Source organism: Oncorhynchus masou, chromosome 12, assembly GCF_036934945.1.
Source record: "Oncorhynchus masou masou isolate Uvic2021 chromosome 12, UVic_Omas_1.1, whole genome shotgun sequence".
Taxonomy (NCBI): domain Eukaryota; kingdom Metazoa; phylum Chordata; class Actinopteri; order Salmoniformes; family Salmonidae; genus Oncorhynchus; species Oncorhynchus masou.
This window is the reverse complement of record NC_088223.1, coordinates 30,633,598-30,655,517: the sequence shown is the minus strand read 5'-3', so window position 1 is coordinate 30,655,517 and position 21,920 is coordinate 30,633,598. Positions and strand designations below refer to the sequence as shown.

General features: G+C 42.1%; 1 protein-coding gene across 2 annotated transcripts in view; it reads left to right on the top strand.

Moving 5' to 3' along the window:
• The first annotated feature begins 10,111 nt into the window (after nt 1-10,111).
• LOC135549064 (KH domain-containing, RNA-binding, signal transduction-associated protein 3-like) overlaps nt 10,112-21,920 on the top strand; it is a 223,980-nt gene continuing 212,171 nt past the window's right edge. For both annotated transcript variants that reach the window (XM_064979131.1, XM_064979130.1), the window contains exon 1: nt 10,112-10,558. In XM_064979131.1, the coding sequence (XP_064835203.1) occupies nt 10,468-10,558 (91 nt within the window). In that variant the 5' untranslated portion in view covers nt 10,112-10,467. The remainder of the gene's footprint in view (nt 10,559-21,920) is intronic.

The window sequence follows — 21,920 nt, the reverse complement described above, 5'->3', positions numbered from 1 at the left end:
GCATACCTATTACAAAACACAGGTGTTTGAGTGATGCCTAATTTTTGCTTGTGTACATCCCACAGCACAAAGAAGATGAGGACCAAGAGTAGCTCCTTGTGGTGGTATTCCCAGCATCTAGTAGTGGCTCGTCTACTGTACATGAATAACTGTAGCTAAACCAACATCTTCAAGCTATTCCATGCTGTTTGTTGATTAGAATATCTTTCCCAATGATCACCTTGTATACATCAATATCTTTCCCAAACAACCTTTGTATACATCTGCCATTGCCCCTATTCCTACAGCAGAGATGGAGGAGGAGGAGGGTATCTGTGCACCATGTGTGAAATTTCACCACATTCCGTTGCCATCGCCCTGAGGTCATGTTCCTCCTCTCTCTCTCTCTCTGTCTTTCTTTTGTCTTTCTAGGACACACAGACCTATAAGCAATTCTGATTTCATATGATTATTTATTCTCTGTGGGAAAACCCAGTAACCCCATTCTCCATGGGGGGAGAGGAGGGCGAGGAGGGGGGATGTGTGCTGTCGCATGTCGACAGCAACGGTGACTGGTCTGTAGGCCTACTAACTACATTGAGGGACGGTATGCCTAATGGTTCACTGCCTAACTCTGCTGCTCTCAGTTGATTTGTCTTGTTTGATGGGAGACATTGTGTGCGTCACAAAGGGCACCCTATTCCCTATAAAGTGCACTAGTTTTGACCATTGCTCATAGGGTAGTGTCCTATATAAGGAATAGGGTGCCATTGTCTTTCTTATGCTCCCAATAAACAGACAAGCAGAGAAATGTTAGTCATATAGACACAGCCAGTATCCCGTAGGAGAAATGTATTTCACAACAACACCTACAGTAGGTGAGGCTTAGAGAAAGAGAAAGTACAATATCCGGAGGAAGGCATGTCTGTCCTTCACTGAGACTTAATTAAAAAGACATGCTGTCTGGACCTGTTGAAAGCAAAATAGTGAGACTGAGAATCCCCATGGGGACAGTAGGCAGTCGGGTTAAAGTACTGGTGCTTAATGACATAATAATAGGAACAGAGATCACCAGCTAAAGACCCAGCTCTCCAGACATTAATTACAGCCGTTGACCCGGTGTCCTTCACTGATTGAATAATACATTTGTTTGCCATGGTAACTGTCTAGGTGCTAGCCACTTGACTTGTCCCAAATTACACCCTATTTACTATACTGTGTGTGTGTGTGTGCGCTCGTGTGTGTGTAGGAGGGAGAGAGAGAAAGGTGGGTGGGTCGACCTTGGCTTCTCTCCTGCCTGGTGCCATTGATTTGTGTACCTATGCTGGGCTGACAGCCTCTCATTAGGCTCCTGTTACACACACACACACACACACACACACACACACACACACACACACACACACACACACACACACACACACACACACACACACACACACACACACACACACACACACACACACACACACACACACACACACACACACACACACACACACACACACACACACACACTTCCAGAGGAAGAGAACAGTCTCTTCACAGCTAGGGGACACAGCTGATCAATGCACCTGATAGATTGATGCTTACAGTATCATTGTATTGAGCGTCTGTTTAGTGGATGTGTGCATGCCATTGAGTGACTGTTCCAAAGTGACCTTCGTTGTGTGGTGTTGGAGAGATCTAACAAAAAGCTCTTTGCAGGAAGAGGTCAGAACAGACATTGCCACTCAAACTGTAGAGTTACTCTGATGCACAGCTTGAACTTGGAATAAAAGGTACATGGCGATACTATGATGGTTATAGCTGCCAGCACACCAGCACATACTGTGGTAGCATCCCAAATGGCACCCTATTCCCTATATAGTGCACTACTTTAGACCAGGGCCCATCATGATCATATCAGAAGTAAAAAAAACATGTAATTGGCCTCCTGAGTTTCCCAGTGGTGTAAGGCACTGCATTGCAGTGCTAGCTGTGTCACTAGAGATTCTGGGTTCGAGTCCAGGCTCTGTCGTAGCCGGCCGCAACCGGGAGAATTGGCACAGCGTCATCTGGGTTAGGGGAGGGTTTGGCCGGCAGGGATTTCATTGTCCCATCAGGCACTAGCGACTCCTGTGGCGGGCTGGGCGCAGTGCACGCTGACACAGTTGCCAGGTGTACTGTGTTTCCTCCGACACATTGGTGCCGATGGCTTCCGGTTTAAGTGGGCATTGTGTCAAGAAGCTTTTGACCTTCGCCTCTCTCTCTCTCTCTCTAGTCCGTACAGGAGTTGCAGCGATGAAACAAGACTGTAACTACCAATTGGATACCACGGAATTGGGAAGAAAAATGGGTAAAAGAAAAACAGGTCATTTCTAGTGATCACAGCAGAAACAGAAAACCTGTCATAGAGGAAGTGATTGCATGCATCCATGTAATTCATCATTCTGGAGTCTTATTTAGTGGCTATTACATTTCATTGGCTCTGACGTCATGCTACTGTGAACTTTTCCTGAGTTCCTGAGAGCCTCTTGAGAGCTCTCAGTCTCCGAGAGCCTCTTAAAGTATCGAGTACGGTATTAAGTTTGAATTTCACTATCATCAAAGACGATTATTTTCCATATTTTGTCTTGATTCAATTGTTCTCATCTTGTTTAACTGTTACCATACACCTGCAAAAAAGATAGCTCAGATGTGCGAGTGCCTTTTGAATTTTGTCTTGGAGTTTAAATGAAATGTATGTCATTGAGTGTGTCTTTATGAGACTGCGTCCTTATGAGACTGCCTGTTGGGCTGATAGTAAAAAGAGTACAGGAGTTGACAATCAGGCTGATACATTTGGCCAGTAGGAGGCAGTGTTGTCACTTTAAATACAGCAGCAACTGTCACTTCCAAACACACACACATACACATATACACACGCATGCACACACATACACACACACACATACACACAAACATTCCACGGGCAGTGTTTTTATGGCAGTTCTTTTAACATAAACCAACTTTGTCATCACATTGCTAACGCTATCTCTTTAAATGTTGTGAAATTGCCAATCAATCAGGGAGATGATTGATGCCAGGGAAAAACCTGTGCAAGCGAAAGAGAGAACTGAAAGAGAATCACACTGCATATTACATCAGTGGAAGACATTAACACATTGCATATTCAGCCTGTAATGTGAGACGTTAGGCAGCCAGCCCAGCCAGCCCAGCCATCAGCCCCAAGACACATCGCAGATGAATCAGTCCAGAGGTGACAACACAGCTATTCCATCTAGAAGACAAGCAGGGGAATTTTATTTAGTATGGAGAGACTGAAAGCTGACATTTGGGAAAGTTTTTTATTTTATTGGGAAAGTGTATTTTTCTTGTTTTTGTTCTTATACTACCCGGTTTATCTGTTCGTCAAGCCCTATAAAGTTTAGAAGAGGTATTTTTCTTTGAGTACCGAAGTGCGAGTTGATTTTTGAGCCATCGTTTTTGTTCCTAATTGAAACAGACGGTTGAGTATACTCAACTGTATCTTTAATTTTTCATGCAAAGAAAAGCATCGTTCTATGACTGAGAAAAAAACACTATCATGCAGAATGAAAAAAATATGTATCTTTTTTAAGTACTTTCTTTCACATATGTTCAGTGGGTAAAGTGTATCAAAATCCTCTTCCTGGGCTTTTCAATACATCATCAACATCAATCCCTGAATTGACCTGTTGAAGAGCTATTTTATATGAAGCAGATAATTGCCACCTCTGGGTATATAGGTATACACCATCTTCAGTCACTGGTGTAATTAACATTATATTTACGGTGAATAAAGGTACTAAACTTGGGGCCACTTTGGAGCAGCAGGGTACAGGTAGAGGCTCAGTGTGATAATAAAACACACACTCTGTCAATGTAATGACCCACTGTTCTGTTACACCGTCTGATGACTGGAGCTGTGTGTGCTCGTGCGTGTGTGTGTGAGTGTGTGCACTCGTGCATGCAAATCCTTTCACTGTTCACCTGGTGGCCTAAGAATTATGAAAACTAGTTGGTTCACCAACTTTGATTCCTCTTTCCTTGGAAATAGAGGTCTTGCTAATGACAGGATAGGAGCTTTCCTCTGTAAAGTGCTTTGGCATAACAATGTTGTTAGAAGAGATGTGTGTCTGATTCAGATGTAGAGCAGGAAAGGACAATACTTTGTTTAGTTTAGAGGCGACTCTTTTCCGAAGACGATCAAGAGCAACAGATGGCTGCATATGTATAAATAAGTCCCTCTCTCTTCTGAGGAGATTACTGCATTTTGATAGTATTTTTAATGACCCATGAAGACAGACTAAATTGTAAGCTGTTTCATAGCACGTTTTTTTTGGGTTTAGAGCTAAACATTTATTAACAGGTGTCTCGACAATTACTGGACAAGGTTTCAGTGAGGATTAATATCTGAGGTTGGAGGATAAGATGAGGAATTACAAATATTATGTAAGGGATGGATACAAATGTACAGAATTTGTACCTGGAGGAAAATGGTGAGGGTCATGCATGGGGATGGTTTAGTATTTTCTAAATCTAGTTGGGTCATGTAATTTGTAATTGATGAAATTTCAATATTTCTGAGTGTTAAATATACTGAACAAAAATATAAACGCAACATGCAACAATTTCAACAAATTTACAGTTACAGTTCATATAATGAAATCATTCATTTTAAATAAATTCATTAGGCCCTAATCTATGATGTCACATGACTGGGCAGGGGAGTTTTTCCCCACATAAGGGATTTATTACAGACAGGAATACTCAGTTTCATCAGCTGTCCGGATGGCTGGTCTCAGACGATCTCGCAGGTGAAGAAACCTGATGTGGAGGCCCAGTGCTGGCGTATTTACACGTGATCTGCGGTTGTGAGGCCGATTGAACGTACTGCCAAATTATCTAAAACGATATAAGAGGTGGCTTATGGTAGAGAAATTAACATCCCGCAGTCATGCAAATTGTACACTCCCTCAAAACTTGAGACATCTGTGGCATTGTGATGGGTGACAAAACTGCACATTTTAAAGGGGCCTTTATTGCCCCCAGCACAAGGTGCACCTGTGTAATTATCATGCTGTTTAATCAGCTTCTTGATATGCCACACCTACAGATGGATGGATTATCTTGGCAAAGGAGAAATGCTCACTAACAAGGACTTAAACACATTTGTGCACATTTTAGAGACATAAGATGTGTGTGTTGAACATTTCTGGGATCTTTTATTTCAGCTCATGAAACATTGGAACAACACTTTACATGTTGCCTGTATTTTTTTTTCAGTATAATTAGTTGCTTATAAGGCTACATATCGATGTATGCCCGATGCTGCCCCTCATTTCTGATTCTCCACTGGGCACGCAATAGGCTATTTATTCTGGTCTTAATCAAATGATCCATAGTCCATAGGCTATAGGTTACGAAGTGCATACTTTTAGAAGCACAGAGCAAATTTAGATTTCTAAGATAGCTGCTGGGATGGTGTAAATGAAACTAGGCTGCATTATGCACAGCAATGGATATTCCAACCCTGAGCCCTGGCCTGTTCTGCTCTTGCTGATCAAATCCTTTCTTGTGTGCTTCCTAATGAATGCTGTGCTGTGTAGGCCTAGTGGCAGTTCAGGAGGAGAGTCAAATTAGCACTAGTCCAAAAATTGCAATATCTTGCAGCAGACTAGCCTATAGCCTATGTTCTGTTCAGTTTGAGAAAGAGAGCCCGGAGATGAGGAGGACTGGAGGTCAACTTTGATAACTTGATACTATTATAATTGATTTGAAAAAAAAACAGTATGTCTCTTGGCCATTATGTATTTATCAGATTTATTGACCGCACAGATTCGAGTGACTAGTTGGTGCTGAAACTTGAAGCAGCAGCCGTGGCACAACAATCGGAAATGGACAGCTCATTGTGCTGAAAGTAGGCAAATTCGAGTAGGCATAATTCATTTCAATCCTTTTTTTATTGACTAACGACAAGAGGGCTTTGTGTTGGAGCATATTTCTTTCAATTTAAGAAATGAGGTAGGCCTACCTGTTTGACAGACGAAATGTGGCTATAGGCTGCTGTATCAATATACAGTATTTTGTCGGCCAATTCCTCCACCCACCATGCAATCTTTAATTAGCCTACCTCCATGTCAGTTCCATAGGCCTACCTTGTTATTAAAGCAAAATGGCAAAAAGAACAGGCCTACCCCTTGTTAGCTTAATATTTTGAAGAAAATTAAACAGATACCATTTAAATGAAATGATCTATTACAGTGCTTTGGTCCGGGTTTCTTTATGCTACAAACAAACTGTGAAATACCCAGGAAAGACATGAATATTGGGTTATCATTGTGTCATTTATTTGACATTCAGAGACTGAGCTACAACCTTCTACAGCCAAGGAGACAAACGATATACTTTGCTTGGAAAGTAATCTAATTCTGTCACTATCTATTGATTAAGCTATTCACTTTCTGTACAGTAGATGATTAAAACCAAACAGCTTTTAGGGAAACACTTGTGACCTTCTCTCATTGGGTTAAGCAACTGAAGAAGAGTAGCCAGCAGTTGAAGCTTAAATGTCTCTGCGTTGGTTGGCCGATTCTGGGGTGGAAAGGTCGGCCTATCTTTTGAAAGGACCAAGATCAGATTCCTAATGACGTCGTAGATTTAATTATTTGCAAACAGGGACCGTTTCTTTGCAAACAAGAAACACTGATTTGACATTGAAGAAATATGGTAAGATGAACACATACGCATATCTCTATCCATTCTTAGCCTGTAATTTCAATAATTTTGTGTATTAAAAAAACATTCTGCTAATATGTCACATTACTTAGAATTGCATGACAGTAGTCTATTAAATGCATTTTTTTCCTATCATGCAATGCTTTTACTATAAAGGAGATCTTTCCTCTCCTACTCTTGTCCACGGTGGTCTGTGAACCCACAACATTCTGGCCCACAGCACTATCAAAATGAACGCGTTGCCAGGTAATGCTTAAAGGAGGAAGAACAGTTTCTAAACTGGATGTCTCAGACACTGGTCTGTCCAAGAAGTGAGGCTAAAATGTAGGCATGTTCTCTGCTTTCCCCTTTATGTTTTCATTATTATTTTAGGTATAGGGGAGGGTCACTTGTGTTTTTTCAAGCGTTCAGGGAGCGTTTAGGTCAAATATATTTTGCTGAATAGAGGGGCATCCATTTTCTTTTCAGAAAGGTCCGATGTTCTCCATGTAACCCTCTATCAGAAATAACGTTCACTCCCTAACTACTTGCATTGTTATGGCATATCACATGTTACTTACTGTGTGGAACTGGGACTGTCTCCCACGTTTCTATCAGCTTGATTTTATAAGAAGCAGTACACAATCTAACCCGCTACTTTATTACAAAGGCACCTTATTTGCACACCTGATTAATTCATGAATTAAAGATCAATGAAATACCAACAAAGCTACATTTTAAAGGTATTTCCTGTTCCATGTGGATAATTGTCAGGATGTGCAGTTAGCTGCACTGAACATAGCACTGACTGCAGAATGCCACATTAGAACAGGTTAAGCATGCTGTTGCCTATACCTACTGGGTAACACTTTACTCCACAACCAGCATCATAACACATTATGACATGGTCTTAACCATGTCATAATATGTCATAACAGCTGACATAACTTGTCATAACCTGTTATAATATGGTCATAACACTGTCATATATTTAGACTTGTTATGACATGTATTGCTTTATTTCATGGCTGGTTATGATGTTCACAATGCTTCTTGACAGTGTCATAAATTATATTTCTTAGTCCAAGTAAAGTGACACAGGATGGCCATAGTGCTTCATGACAATGTCATAAAGTGTATTTTATGGAAGTTATTTAAAATATGGAAAATAATTCATTACCACAACAAAGGACTTAAGAAACAGACTTTCAAACAAAAGGACTCTTCTTGGCAGGGAATAAATACATTTGAATAAATGTGGGTTTTGACACTCCCATGTAGGTGTAATAACCAGCCATGAAATATCGAAATATACAGTATGTCACAACAGATGTAAATATATGTTTCATGACAGCGTTATGACCATATTATGACGTGATATCTATGAAAACTGCCTGAGCAGTGCTTTCCGAGTAAATAAAGAAAGGCTCACTATTTGTTGAGGACAAATATAAAAGCATTGATAAATATACATGAACCAGCCCTGCTTCCAGCTTCTGGGTCGCATCTCAGCCAAGTTATTGAGAAGGAGGAGAGGTACTTCTCGCAACCTTTGGTGATTGTCATTATATAACCCGTTCTTATCATCTATCTTACGTGCTGCATAACGTCCACCTGGGGCATACCTCTGCATCCGTCACACATGGTGACAGGAGCCTCGTCTTTTGACCTTGTCTCCCACTGAAATAATGATTTTACTTAAGATTATAGTGCCTGTTTCTCCCTCTATAGTGTAAATTGTGTGCAGTCTGTAAATACACTTCTTGACTTCAGGACTGATATGCTGCTGTGCGTTCACTGTTGTTCAAGCAATACTCATACCTAATTTTATACAATCAATCAATACATTTGTATTTCTGTGATACAGTATGAGCAAACACGTTCACAAGATATTCTACACATTGACGCTCGTGATACTTGAACTAATAGCCTGCTGTGATGAAATGTCGGATTCAGTCCAGGGCTAAGTCTGATCCAGCATCAGCAACACAACTGGAGTGATATATGTAATAACCATGGAGCAGAAAATAGAAAACACATTGGCCTACATTAAAATAGTATATAGGAATCCAGTGAAACACACTGTACCACTGTGTTGAGATAACAAAGGTTTCGCCTTCAATACGCGGATACGCCATGTTTGATTGTATGTAGAGAAAATGCAATGAACAGCATAAGAAATGCCCAGGCACCTCTTTTCTGAAAGGGTCAGAGTGACCTATAGTAAGGTGGATGGATTTCCTCTGAACTATTGACTGGTTGTCTTAAGTGAAAGGAATCTGAGAAGTCTTATATCAAAACAATCAATTCCTAAAGGTAGAGAATTAAAGCCACAAGAAATTAGCCATTTTCTTTTTGTAGAATCGTTCCGCAGTCAGTGTGTGTGTCCATAATGGCTTCCTATTCCCTATATACTGCATATGGGCCCTGGTCAAACGTTGTGCACTAAGGAGATAGAAATGGTACCCTGACGCAAGTGTGAGTATCCTCAGATCATACTGAACCCAGTGAAACTGTGGTCTTTCTTTGTAGATTACAGATCATAGTTAATGTTCAATCTTCCATGATTCAAAACATATTGAAACATACCCTACAGAAGAGATGCATTGTCTTAATCTCTTCATGGCCAAAAGGCATGGCAAAGTCATCCACACCTCTGTTCAAGTTATGTTTGTCATTTTAATCCATGGTAAAAATATACCACATGTTGCAACAGAGAACAGGGATACATGTCCACAACAGAACAGTTGACACCTTAGGCTACCCGTCAAGCCATGGTCAGCCATTAGAGATGATGGGTCATGTTATTTTGACAGTCGGGAGAACCGAATCTGCTGCCAGGACTAAACTCTAAACCCACTCGTTATGACCCGCTGTTCAGAGTTTCTTTTTAGAGAGCCCACAGCTTGAATGTCATTCTTATTTCCACAACTTTGTATAACATGCAGCTCTCAAAGTGAGTTTAAATGCACTCTCCTATGTATGATTTATACAATCGGTTTTGTTGAAAGTACAATAAAGGGTGCCTATGTATGTAGCATATCAGTTTTACCCCCAAGCCGGAGTTCATACAATGAAAACTCAGATAAGGTATTTGTTTAAATTTGCATATTGATTGGCTACTTAGTTTGGGCACATTTTTATTCTGCAATTTAACAAGAGAAGGACTGTTATTAATGTTCTCTGCATTGTAAATTCATATCTTTGCTGGCTCGTGTCACGTCGAACAACATAGAGCCGCGCGCCGTGGAATCAGCACCATGGATAGTTCCAGCTGTTCCGCTCACTCCAGGCTGGAGCACCCGCCCCTTCTAATGACTGACGCTACATTGCATTTTCTTGAACACTGATCGGGAACCAATAGTAGAGGAGCTGGAATGAGCCCTCGTTGCTAGTGGAGACGTTCCGGGGGAGCTTTAAAGAGCTTGTTTACAGAACTGAGAGAGCCTCTAGGTTGGCGGTGTTGCATGCGAGGGGTCTGCAAGGTGACGTTGAATATATAGGCTACGACACGGATGGGATAACGGAATTCTTACCTGAGACACCCGCGCACAGACAGTTTTTGGTCGTTGTTACAGCTTAGAACTACTTATGTGATGTTATAGTGGTTGCGAATGACATTACCGCATCCCCGTTCGTTTAAAAAACAATAATAATTTACCGTTACTAGTTTTGGTGGGGGCAAGTGTTGGGAATAAGGCGAGGTTTTAGAATTGTATCACTGCCGAATTATTTTGTGGACGGCGTGGACCATCGGCACGGGACGAAATGGATAACGAAAAGTACTTACCAGAGCTGATGGCAGAGAAGGACACACTGGACCCCACGTTTCATCACTCTCTACGACTACTAGATCAAGGTAAGACAAGAAAACATCCCAATTTATTATGGGACGTTTGTACGGTATAGCTTAGAATACTAACCTATACTGTTTGAGTTATGTTTGGTTCCTATGTTGTTTGGGTTATGTTGGTGCCACTTTGACCTAATATTACACTTTAAAGACATATTTGAAGTTTTGATTAGGCGCTGTCCCAAATGGACCATAATACAGAACATATCCACGCTCAGGCTATTTGATGTATTCCAGAACCAGCACACTTTAGTCGACTAAGGGCTTGTTGATTAGTTGAACATTTGAATAACTGTCTGGAATACATAAAATAGCCTAAGTGGAGTGGCTGGCGGTTGCCTAGCCGACGCTAAAAAATGCCACGCCTTTCTATTAGCCTATACATAAATATACACATTCAGTCATAATTGTAAATCACCACTCTACTTATACAATGTAGGCCTACAGTATTTGGTAACAATACATGTCTCTATGTTTGCATACTTCTACTATGATAACAATGTAGGAGCGTCTCCAAGTAGCTCAGTCATCCAGCACTGAGACTTGTAAATTATAATGTTAACAGTGAAATCAACACATTCTCATTATAAGTTCGATTTCTTTTCCCCTTTGAAGAACTTGACTTGATTCTAAAGCAATTTGAGCGGATAGGGGCGCGTGTTCCACAGTGATTTGAATCGAAGACTGTTTAATTAATCCATTGCTGAGACGTCTGTGCGCGCTGAGCGTACTGTTGGCTTTGAAGCTGACAATAATTTGACAATACTTCCAGACGCACCCCCTTGCGTCCACTCTTTTGAGAAGAGCACCGGAATAGCATCCAAGTACATCCTTTAAATACCACTTGTAAATGAGCTTTGTGTCTAGTGCTGTCTGCCTGGATTTCAGAAAATAAAATCCTATTTGCAGAATGTCTATATCTCGCTAAGCTTTGAAAGCTTTTGATTTGTATAGTAGGCTACTGGCCTACTTTTAATGGTCAGGTATGACTTTAACGACATCTACTGATGTAAACTTTACATTCACAGTTGTTGAACTGTACCTATACCTGACATATAAGAGATAAATAATTATACTACTGGATATAATATTCCTACTGAGTAAGATGCAAATGTATAGTTTGGTGAACCATGCTCGACTAAGAGTAATCATGCCTGAGATCTGACGACTTGCATTAACTCCAAGAGCTAAAGCCTAGGCTTTAGCTCAGCAGGCTAACACAGTTGTGTGGCATGCAGGAGCCTCTCTGTATCCAGTCCCATTATGGATAGATTGTTCAGTTTTAAGAAAGTGAAATAGCCTATAGCTAAAAGTATTGAGTTGGGCAATATGGGAAAGAATAGCTGAAAGCACCGAGTTAGGTTAATACCAGGACAGAAGGGCCTTTATGAATGTGTTTCTTTCAGCTCTCTCACTTAGAGCTGAATCGGTGTAGTCAGACGGAGATAAGAACCTATTTTACTCAGCACTTTCTCCTTATCAGCTGGTTTCAGTCTGTAAAATAGCTTTGGCCTTTTTCTCCAACACAGATTTCCCAGCTTGCCATGTGATTTGAAAGAAATGTACATTTCTTCGACAGAGTGTCGCTGAGGGTTCGCGTAAGTCGTATAAATGAACGAGCCAATGCTTTCAATGGAGTTGGAGGAGCGTGATTCTGAATATTCCACAAGCATTTCCACTGTTATATCACAACTTTTGGATCCTATAATTTTAACAGATTCCCGGTCTCCCAAACGGCACCCTATCCCCTGCAGTACATTTATTTTGACTTGAGCCCTATTGTAGTCAAAAGTAGTGCACTATACAGGGAATAAGGTGCAGATTGCCGTCGTATTTCATCAAACAAACAAGGCTCAGTTGTGCCGTGGGTCGGTCCGTAAGAGCCAGTAACAGTCAGTAACAGTTTGCCACAAACTCCAAAATGTAAATACTGTCATGTCTTGATGCAATGGAACAGAGCACTACTTTAAGCACTTCTCTAATAACAATTATTCTGGCATCTTCCCCACCAACTCTCGATTTGATTATTCCGTTTTCAGGGGAAAGGAACAGAACCACAGATAATAGGCACACAAGCAGACAGCGAGTGGCTGCATACTATGTAGATAACTGTATGTCTGGGGGGGGGGGGGGGGGCTGTACTTGGAGATGGAAGTTTAGATACCTGTACCATACTGTAGGTATACTGCAGGGCGGCAAGTAGCCTAGCGGGTAGTGTGTTGGGCCAGTACCCACATAATCAGTCCTTGTCGTTGAGCAAGGAACATAACCCTAATTTGCTCTAGGGGCACCGTACTGCTATGTGTTACTCTTTAAAACAACACATTCACGGCACCTATCCAGTGTATGAGGCAACAAATAGGTACAATTGGATCTAATAGAAAAGCACTTCTGCTGGAAAACAATTCAAAGTGCACATACAGCCACAGATCCTGCTAGGCCTGTTTAGTAGTGACTCACTGCTGACTTTAATTAATATAAATATCTTATCATGCTTCTAATTAGATAAGTTGAAGAGTTAATGTTCACTACAAGAATAAACACTTTTTAAGGAATTCAACAGGACTGCTTTCGGCTGCGAGAACATCACATAGTGTGTGACATTGTTGCAATAGTTGTGTTTCACTATGAGGCCTTTCTTGTTTTAAACTGCACAAACAGCATCTAATATTTCAAGGTTTTAAAAAAAATGAAACTACCTGCTATATCTGCTTTAACCCAGATATATGGACCTACCCGCTAGAACTTATTTCATTACATGCAGACCGTCCTGCTCACTCCGAACAGAAACCATCTCTATGGAGCCATCCCAGGTTCTACACATGAGAATTTATTATAATTGTCTGTTCCGCTGCAGGCACCCAGCACAGTGTTTGTATTACATTAAAGAGCTCCGCTTGGGTAGACTAGGTTAGGCCACAATGGAAGGAACCCAAAATCAAATGATCCTAGCAGTTCTGAACAAAGACATGCGCAGGTGTGTGGTGGAGTCCATTACATACATTACATTACATTACAACTTCTTTCAAAAGATCTCCTATAGCCGTTGGTTCACACATACAGTATATCCCTCTTCTCAACAGAAAGAGCAGCTTTGATTTGCCTCAAAATGTATTGCGTCTGTGTGCACTGCAGACTAGTGCGGCGTCTGGAAAAGTACCCAGCCTAATCCCTATATAGTGCACTCCATTCGGCCAATGGTAACAGTGATCGTAGGTGCCGTTTAAGATGAGGGAGGACGTCCATTTTTTTCCATGAGCATGGCCTTATTTTTATTAAAGCATATTGGATGACTGTCATTCATATTCCATTCACCCAGCTCAATGTAACGTCGATAGGTTTAGGCTACTACATAATACTCAAATTTTCCCTATACCCATCGTGAGGTTGCTTCAACCTAGCCTATGAATGAAAGTTTACAACATAGGTGCATAGGTCGAGAGAAATTTGAGGAATCAAGGTGACATACATTGACACATTCAATACCGTCTTGCACAATCTTGCCTGAATCTAGCTAATCTAGGGTTTAATCATTAGGCCAATAGTTGCAAATGAGAATTTCTAATGGACAAATTCAGGTATGTTTATCCCCGTTTTGTTCTGTTTGCTTCTGTATAAGAAATGTGTTTTTTTTAACAGAATCGGCGGAATGAATACACCCCTGATCGCACACAAACACAGTTCACTTCCATATCAGCCACATACAAACAGCTGGATAATTCCTTCTCGCATCTACGTAAAACCAAAAGCTTACCTTGACATGGAAGAGTTCCAGAATTGGATAGCCATAGCCATCTAGATAAGATAACACCTTTCTGTTTTAGCCGGTTGTTTGCATAGGCTAAACTAGCTAGCTGCAGTTGCTAGCTAAGTAAGAAAAAAAATACAAAATATAGCTAGCTCTCTCTCCCCTTCTCTTTTGCTTCTTAATTTTTTAAGAAATACATTTGTTCAAAACTGTTTAACTATTGTCTTTCTCTGAGTCTGCTACTCACACTTTATACACTGCAGTGCTGACTAGCTGTAGCGTATGCTTTCAGTATTACAGTAGATTCATTCTCTGATCCTTTGATTGGGTGGACAACATGTTAGTTCATGCTGCAAGAGCTCTGATAGGTTGGATGAAGTCCTACAGAAGTTGTCATAATTACTGTGTAAGTCTATGGAAAGGCGTGAGAACCATGAGCCTCCTAGGTTTTTTATTGAAGTCAATGTACACAGAGGAAGAAGGAAGCTTGCTGTCCTCTGGCTACACCATGGTGCTACACTACAGAGTGCTGTTTTATGTGTTTTAATAAAGTTATTGGGTGACGTGAATATATTTACTATAGTTTTACCTAAAAATGATAACTTTTCTAATGTTTCAATATTTTTATGAAAATCACTGAGGAGGATGGTCCTGCCCTTCCTCCTCTGAGGAGCCTCCACTGAATGGTGATATTTTGGACGCATTCTAGGAACGCACACCCAGCAGTGAGCAGAAATAAGCCTTAGCAGAGCATCAAAGCCTGAGATACTGTTGTGTTTCTAGGAAAACAGTGGTTGATAGTGATAAACATCTGTGGCTGGCCAGCACACTGAGCTAGTGGACTACACAGGGAGACAGAGGACAGGAAGGGGTCCACTTACTCTGGGATCTGACCTACAGATGTACTGTTGCGCTGTTGAACTCACAGGTGAAGTGAGAGAGAGTAAGAGAGAGACCCAGAAACCACTTTAAATTTCGACTAGTAGGTCAGGGTTGCCGTGTGTAAGGTGTTGAGTGGTGCTGTGTGAGCTATGGCTCAGAGGTCTGAGGTGTTTGCTGAGCGGTGGCTCACTCCTCTAGCTGAGGCATCCCAGAAGACTCGTCAGGAGGGTGAGATGTTGGCCAGGCCTAACACAGACAGACAGTCACGCTTGGTCATAAAACCTAATGGCATGTCATTTATGGGACTGATTAGTTTACATGGCGGCATTGATCTCACTGTTAATGTGTGATGCATGGAACACCCGTTATGTCATAGGTAATGAGGTGGCAATGCAGTAATTCAACACCAGGACTCTAGGGTTGCGTCCCAAGTGGCACCTCACTCCCTACTTCCCGAATGGCATCCTATTCGAAAAGTAGTGTGGGCCCTTGTCAAAAGTAGTGCACTATAGAAGGAATATTTAGGATGCACTGATCCAGGTTCATTAGTTAGTGGATAAAAATGCAGAAGCACAGAACTATTGCCTGGATAAAAACAAATTATTAAAACTCTATTATATCCTATGGGTAAACGCAGTTCTTTGTAGATGAATCAGTTAGTGCCCTCCGTAATTATGACAGTGACAATTTTTTTGGCTCTGTACTACTGTACTTTGGATTATAAATGATACAATAACTATGAGGTTAAGGTGCAGACTGTCAGCTTTAATTTGAGGACAGCACTTTTTGTACATAGTCCCACCATTTTATGGGATAAAAAGTATTGCGACAAGTGTGTTATAGTAAAAAGTTGAATATTTGGTACCATAGTCCTAGCGTGCAATGATTACATTAAACTTGTGACTCTACACACTTGGATACATTTGCTGTTTGTGTTTCAGATTATTTTGTGCCCAATAGAAATGAATGGTAAATGTAGCGTGTCATTTTGGAGTCACTTATTGTAAATAAGAATATATTATTTTTCTAAACACTTCTACATTAATGTGGATGCGACCATGATTTTTATTTAACTAGGCAAGTTAGTTAAGAACAAATTCTTATTTTCAAAGACGGCCTAGGAACAGTGGGTTAACTGCCTGTTCAGGGGCAGAACGACATATTTGTACCTTGTCAGCTCGGGGGTTTGAACCACTAACCACTAGGCTACCCTGCCGCCCCATGATTACAGATAGTCCTGAATAAATTGTGAATAATGATGAGTGAGAAAGTTAGATGCATAAATATATCATACCCCCAAGACATGCTAAACTCTCACCATGTCACATTCGTCGTAGTGAGGAGACTAAATCGCAGCGTGATGTTTTGTCTTTCATTAAGATTTATTCACGCGAAGTACACTAAACAAACAAAATAACAAGACGAACTTGACACTATCAAAACTGAGTGCAAACATGCAACATCACATAGACAACCCACAAAATACCCAAAGATGGCTGCCTAAATAATGTTCCCAATCAGAGACAATGATAAACAGCTGTCTCTAATTGAGAACCAATCTAGGCAACCATAGACACAAACACCTCGGTGGTAAACAACCCCATAAACCTACAAAACCCCTAGACAGTGCAAAAACACATACATCACCCATGTCACACCCTGACCTAACCAAAATATATAAAGAAAACAAAGAATACTCAGGTTAGGGCGTAACAGTACCCCCCCCACAAAGGTGCGGACCCAGGCCGCAAAACCGAATCTAAAGAGGAGGGTCCGGGTGGGCCTCTTTCACAGCGGTGCGGGATGTGGACCCTGCTCTACCTCAGTCTTGGCCCACTTAGGTGGCGCCTCAGGAGCGGGGATCTTCGCAGCGGGTCTCGGACTGAAGATCATTGTAGAGAGCGCCACTGGATGGAAAGGCGCCTCTGGACTGAGGAGCGACTCTGGATAGGAGGGAGACTCCGGCATCGCCGGTGTGACAGGCGGCTCCGGCGGGTCCTGGCTGGCCGGCGGCTCCTGCTTTCGCTGCCTCCAGCTCTGCTTTGGGGTGGCCATATTCCCCTGGCTGTGCCCAGGGTCCTTCGCCGTCCAGAATCTCCTGCCAAGTCCATGAGTCCTGCGTTCTTTGCTGCTTGTCGTTACCACGCTGCTTGGTCCATTGTTGGTGGGTTATTCTGTCATAGTGAGGAGACAAAAGCGCAGCGTGATGTGAATACATCTTTTTAATGAAAGACAAAAAACACAAAGTACACTAAACAAACAAAATAACAAGACAACCATGACCGCTATCAAAACTGAATACAAACGTGCAACATCACATAGACAATAACCCACGAAATACCCAAAGAAGATGGCTGCCTAAATATGGTTCCCAATCAGAGACAATGATATACACCTGCCTCCAACTGAGAACCAATCTAGGCAACCATAGACATACATAAACACCTAGATGGTAAACAACCCCATAAACCTACAAAACCCCTAGACAGTACAAAAACACATACATCACCCATGTCACACCCTGGCCTAACCAAAATATATAAAGAAAACAAAAAATACTCAGGTCAGGGCGTGACACACCATTACAATAACAGGGGAGGTTAGCAGTTTTAGGAGTATGATATTTGTGTGATAAAAATATGGATGAAAATACCCTCAGAATAAATGGAGTACAGATGGAGTACAGAGCCAGAAAAACTCAAACACGTATCACTGTCCCAATATTTATGCAATAATTCCATTGCTGGTTGATGTTTTCCTTTTGTAACCAGAGCAGATGAAGGTAACATTCACCTCCACAAAGGCTGTTTACATACTGAATGAAGCAGTTAAGGGACCTCATGGGCAGCCTTAACTTTTCCCTTAAAGTGGGAAATTCACTTTAACATGTTTTGTGCAACTGACTTAAAGTTAAGGGAATTTTAAGGGAAAAGATCATGGGAAAATTAACTTGCAACCGGGCCCAGGCTTTGTTGCTACCTCATATCCCAGCAATAATGCCTTACATTTTGCCTGAGAAGGAAACACGTACATTTTTCAACTTGCCAATGGCTCAACCATTAGCTCAACTTACCCCATGGCCTTCGGATCAACCAACACCATGTTAAACATTTTGACTACACAGCTGCAAGGATGCACTTTCACATTAGGTTCAGGACCTCATATTGAAGCTTATAGAGACCCCAACTGATGTATAGAACAATATTTAAATCATTTATTTTGTTTAGATAGATCATGAAACCCCTAACAAAATAATTTAATTTGACTTATTGAAAATCATTTTTTTTGGACCTTGCTTACCACTTTTTTCATGTGGTTTCTTCCTTCACAGATGACCTCTTCCTGAATATTTGGTCAAATGATTACTTTTGAGTATGGTTTCCGAGAAACAAGGGTGGCTCAACTTACCCCACTCTATGTATTATATCGCACACGATTTCTCAACAAGTATCCACATCATCTGGCTTTTTTCCGTTATGATGTGCACTTTTAATGCACTTTTAATGCATGCCTTCCAATTAAACCCAGTGGCTTGGAAAAGGTGCTTTGCATTAATTTTTGGAGTTAAAAATGAGTAGGTGTTTAAAGCTTTGACTTTTTCGTTGTCAGCAGCTGCTGATGCTCCAGTTTGTCATGGTATAAGGCGGGGCAAGGATCAGAGCTGCAGTCACACAGAGGAAGCACCTCTCGGCATCTTATCACTGCTTTCAATGGAAGATGAACTGAAATGAATTAGCTGGCAACAGAGTTAACATAAACAGTCACACAAACCTCATTTAAATAAAGAGAAACCTCTCCTTGATGGCAAACGAGGCCCAGGTGTGACACGCTGATATGGTCATGATAGCTGGCCTACTAGGACACCATTGGACAAAACCCTATGGACAATACAATTTTATGCAAACATGATAGTTTAAAATACAATAAATTGTGATAATTTAAAAAAAATTTCTTCCCCTACCTAGCTGGTCAAGCTGCTATCCATATTTAACAGTGCTATATAGCCTCTCATCGCTGTCTTAAATAAAGCACCAGTGCTTATTTGGAGAGGGCAGTAGTAGCCAGAGAGCCCCAGATCTGAAAAGAGATTGTTTAAGCCCAGCGTGCAGTCAGAAAGTGTTGAGGTCTTCAACTCAACCAGAAGCACCAGTTACCAGCTACCAGCGCAGACCTCCAACTTGGCTCCTCTCCTCTCCACTCTTCTCCTCTCCACTCCTCTCCTCTCCCCAGCCTAATGGCTGCAGGGCTTAACACAGCCCCTCAGCTCTCCTCTCCTCTCCTCTCCACTCCTCTCCTCTCCTCTCCTCTCCACTCCTCTCCACTCCTCACCCCAGCCTTATGGCCACAGGGCTTAACACAGCCCCTCAGCTCTCCTCTCCTCTCCACTCCTCTCCACTCCTCACCCCAGCCTTATGGCCACAGGGCTTAACACAGCCCCTCAGCTCTCCTCTCCTCTCCTCTCCACTCCTCTCCTCTCCCCAGCCTTATGGCCGCAGGGCTTAACACAGCCCCTCAGCTCTCCTCTCCTCTCCTCTCCTCAGCTCTCCTCTCCACTCCTCTCCTCTCCTCTCCTCGCCCCAGCCTTATGGCCGCAGGGCTTAACACATCTCCTCTCCTCTCCTCTCCTCTCCTCAGCTCTCCTCTCCACTCCTCTTCTCTCCTCTCCCCAGCCTTATGGCCGCAGGGCTTAACACAGCCCTTCTCCTCTCCTCTCCTCTGCTCTCCTCAGCTCTCCTCTCCTCAGCTCTCCACTCCTCGCCCCAGCCTTATGGCCGCAGGGCTTAACACAGTTCCTCTCCTCTCCTCTCCTCTCCTCTCCTCTCCTCTCCTCTCCTCTCCTACTCCTCTCCTCTCCTCTCCTCTCCTCTCCTCTCCACTCCACTCCACTCCACTCCACTCCACTCCACTCCACTCCACTCCACTCCACTCCACCCCAGCCTTATGGCCGCAGGGCTTAACACAGCCCCTCAGCTCTCCTCTCCTCTACTCACCACCAGTACGTTACTTTAGCTCCTATATTAATCCAGGGCAAACTGTGTTCTCTGCCAGGCTCGCCCTCTGCAATTATAAATCCATTAATCATATTCTTATTGGATGATAATGCACTGATGTCTGCCCAAGACAGCACAAAGACAGCACTGTGGGATTAGACTGGATTAGACTGGGAGCTAGAGAGAGACAGCGAGAGAAAGAGCTCTGGTATGTGGGCATGTGTTTACTGTAGTTACAGGCAACTGAAAGAGGTAAGGGTTCACATCCCCTGGGGGAATGTTCTTTGTGAAGGATTGGACTAAAACTCAGTTAAAAAAGGGAAAATGCATTAGGGGGAGGAGGAAAGTGACGAGTGGAATGAAATTGGAATTGAAATAGAAAAAAATAAAAGGAAAAGTGGTAATGGAAAAAAATTGCTAGATGGGAAAGTGACAAAAAATTATATATATATGATAGAGAAAGGCAGGTTAAGGTGTAGACCCCTGCTTTCATTCCATAGCCTCTGAATCTCCTAGAACCATTTTATGTGTCTAAAAAACATTTCATGGTGAGGTTAGTTTATGTGTTAAGGTGAATAGCTGAATAGGCAGATGCATCTTGCGCATACCGGGTCCCTCTGAGTGAAACGGTGTGGTTGTATAGCTGCGGGGAGAAAGGCAAGTGTAAATGTACCACTTGTTCAGAAGATGGGGAAGGTGTAAATTCAATGCTTATTCATTTTTGTCACCAGCATCGCATTTCAAATTCAGCTTTTTTTTCACTCATGTATGAACCAGATAGCAGTCTTCACACATTGAACAGTGTTTAATTTGTCCCCAACCCTGCTAGCTTGACCGATTCAATATATACCAGAATGAGAATGAGACCCATAAGAAAATTCTGTTGTATGTTTTTGTTCTCTGACCAGGAGTATCAAGTTGTCTAATAATAGTTCTGCACATCTGAACACTGTCACTCGTCTCTTCTCTGTATATCTACCTGCTTTCTAACAGTGATTAGAATCCTGTCAGATTCAATGAACTGCCATTGCTCTCGCTCATAGTCTGCTTCACTGTGAAGTAGTTAGGTGTATTTGTCCTCGTTTTGAAAAGGGCCCTTTTCAGTGGCCTTACCTTGATCTCTCTCTTTCTCCGACAGCTTCCTTCCTTTCCCCTCCTTCCCTCTCTTCTTCCCTTCATATGTTCCCTCTCACTTTATTTACACTGTGTTGGGTCGGTTGGCACCTTCTTTTGAGGGGATTGGTTCAGGATTAGCCTTCCCGCCTTCCCAGCTGATCCCATCCATTTTGTTGTAATCCAACTAAATTTAATTATGTTTATCGTTCCACCTTGCTGGAGCCCTGGACCGTCAGGCAGCGCAGCTCCGCTTCAGTCAAGATAAGGAGCACCTTGCCGTGCCTCGCTCGCTTCTTGTGCACCTTGTGTTGCTGGCACTATGTCAACTGGCACCCTATTATAGTGACCTACTTTAGATGAGAGCCCTAGGGGCCCTGGACAAAAGTCATGCACTTCATAGGAAACAGGGTGCCATTTGGAAAGCATCCTAAGTCACCTAGACTCTTGGTAAATGAATAAATACCCCCCAAAAATGATCCGCCTGCATTTCTCTATGACGTGCCACTCAACATGTTTTATCCCTCTCAGTATGTGTGGTATCAGGTCAAGCCAAGCAGATCTAATACTGAGGATGTAAACCTATATCTTCTGTAGGGTGAGCTTCAACCAGCTGCAGCTCTGTAAGGTGATA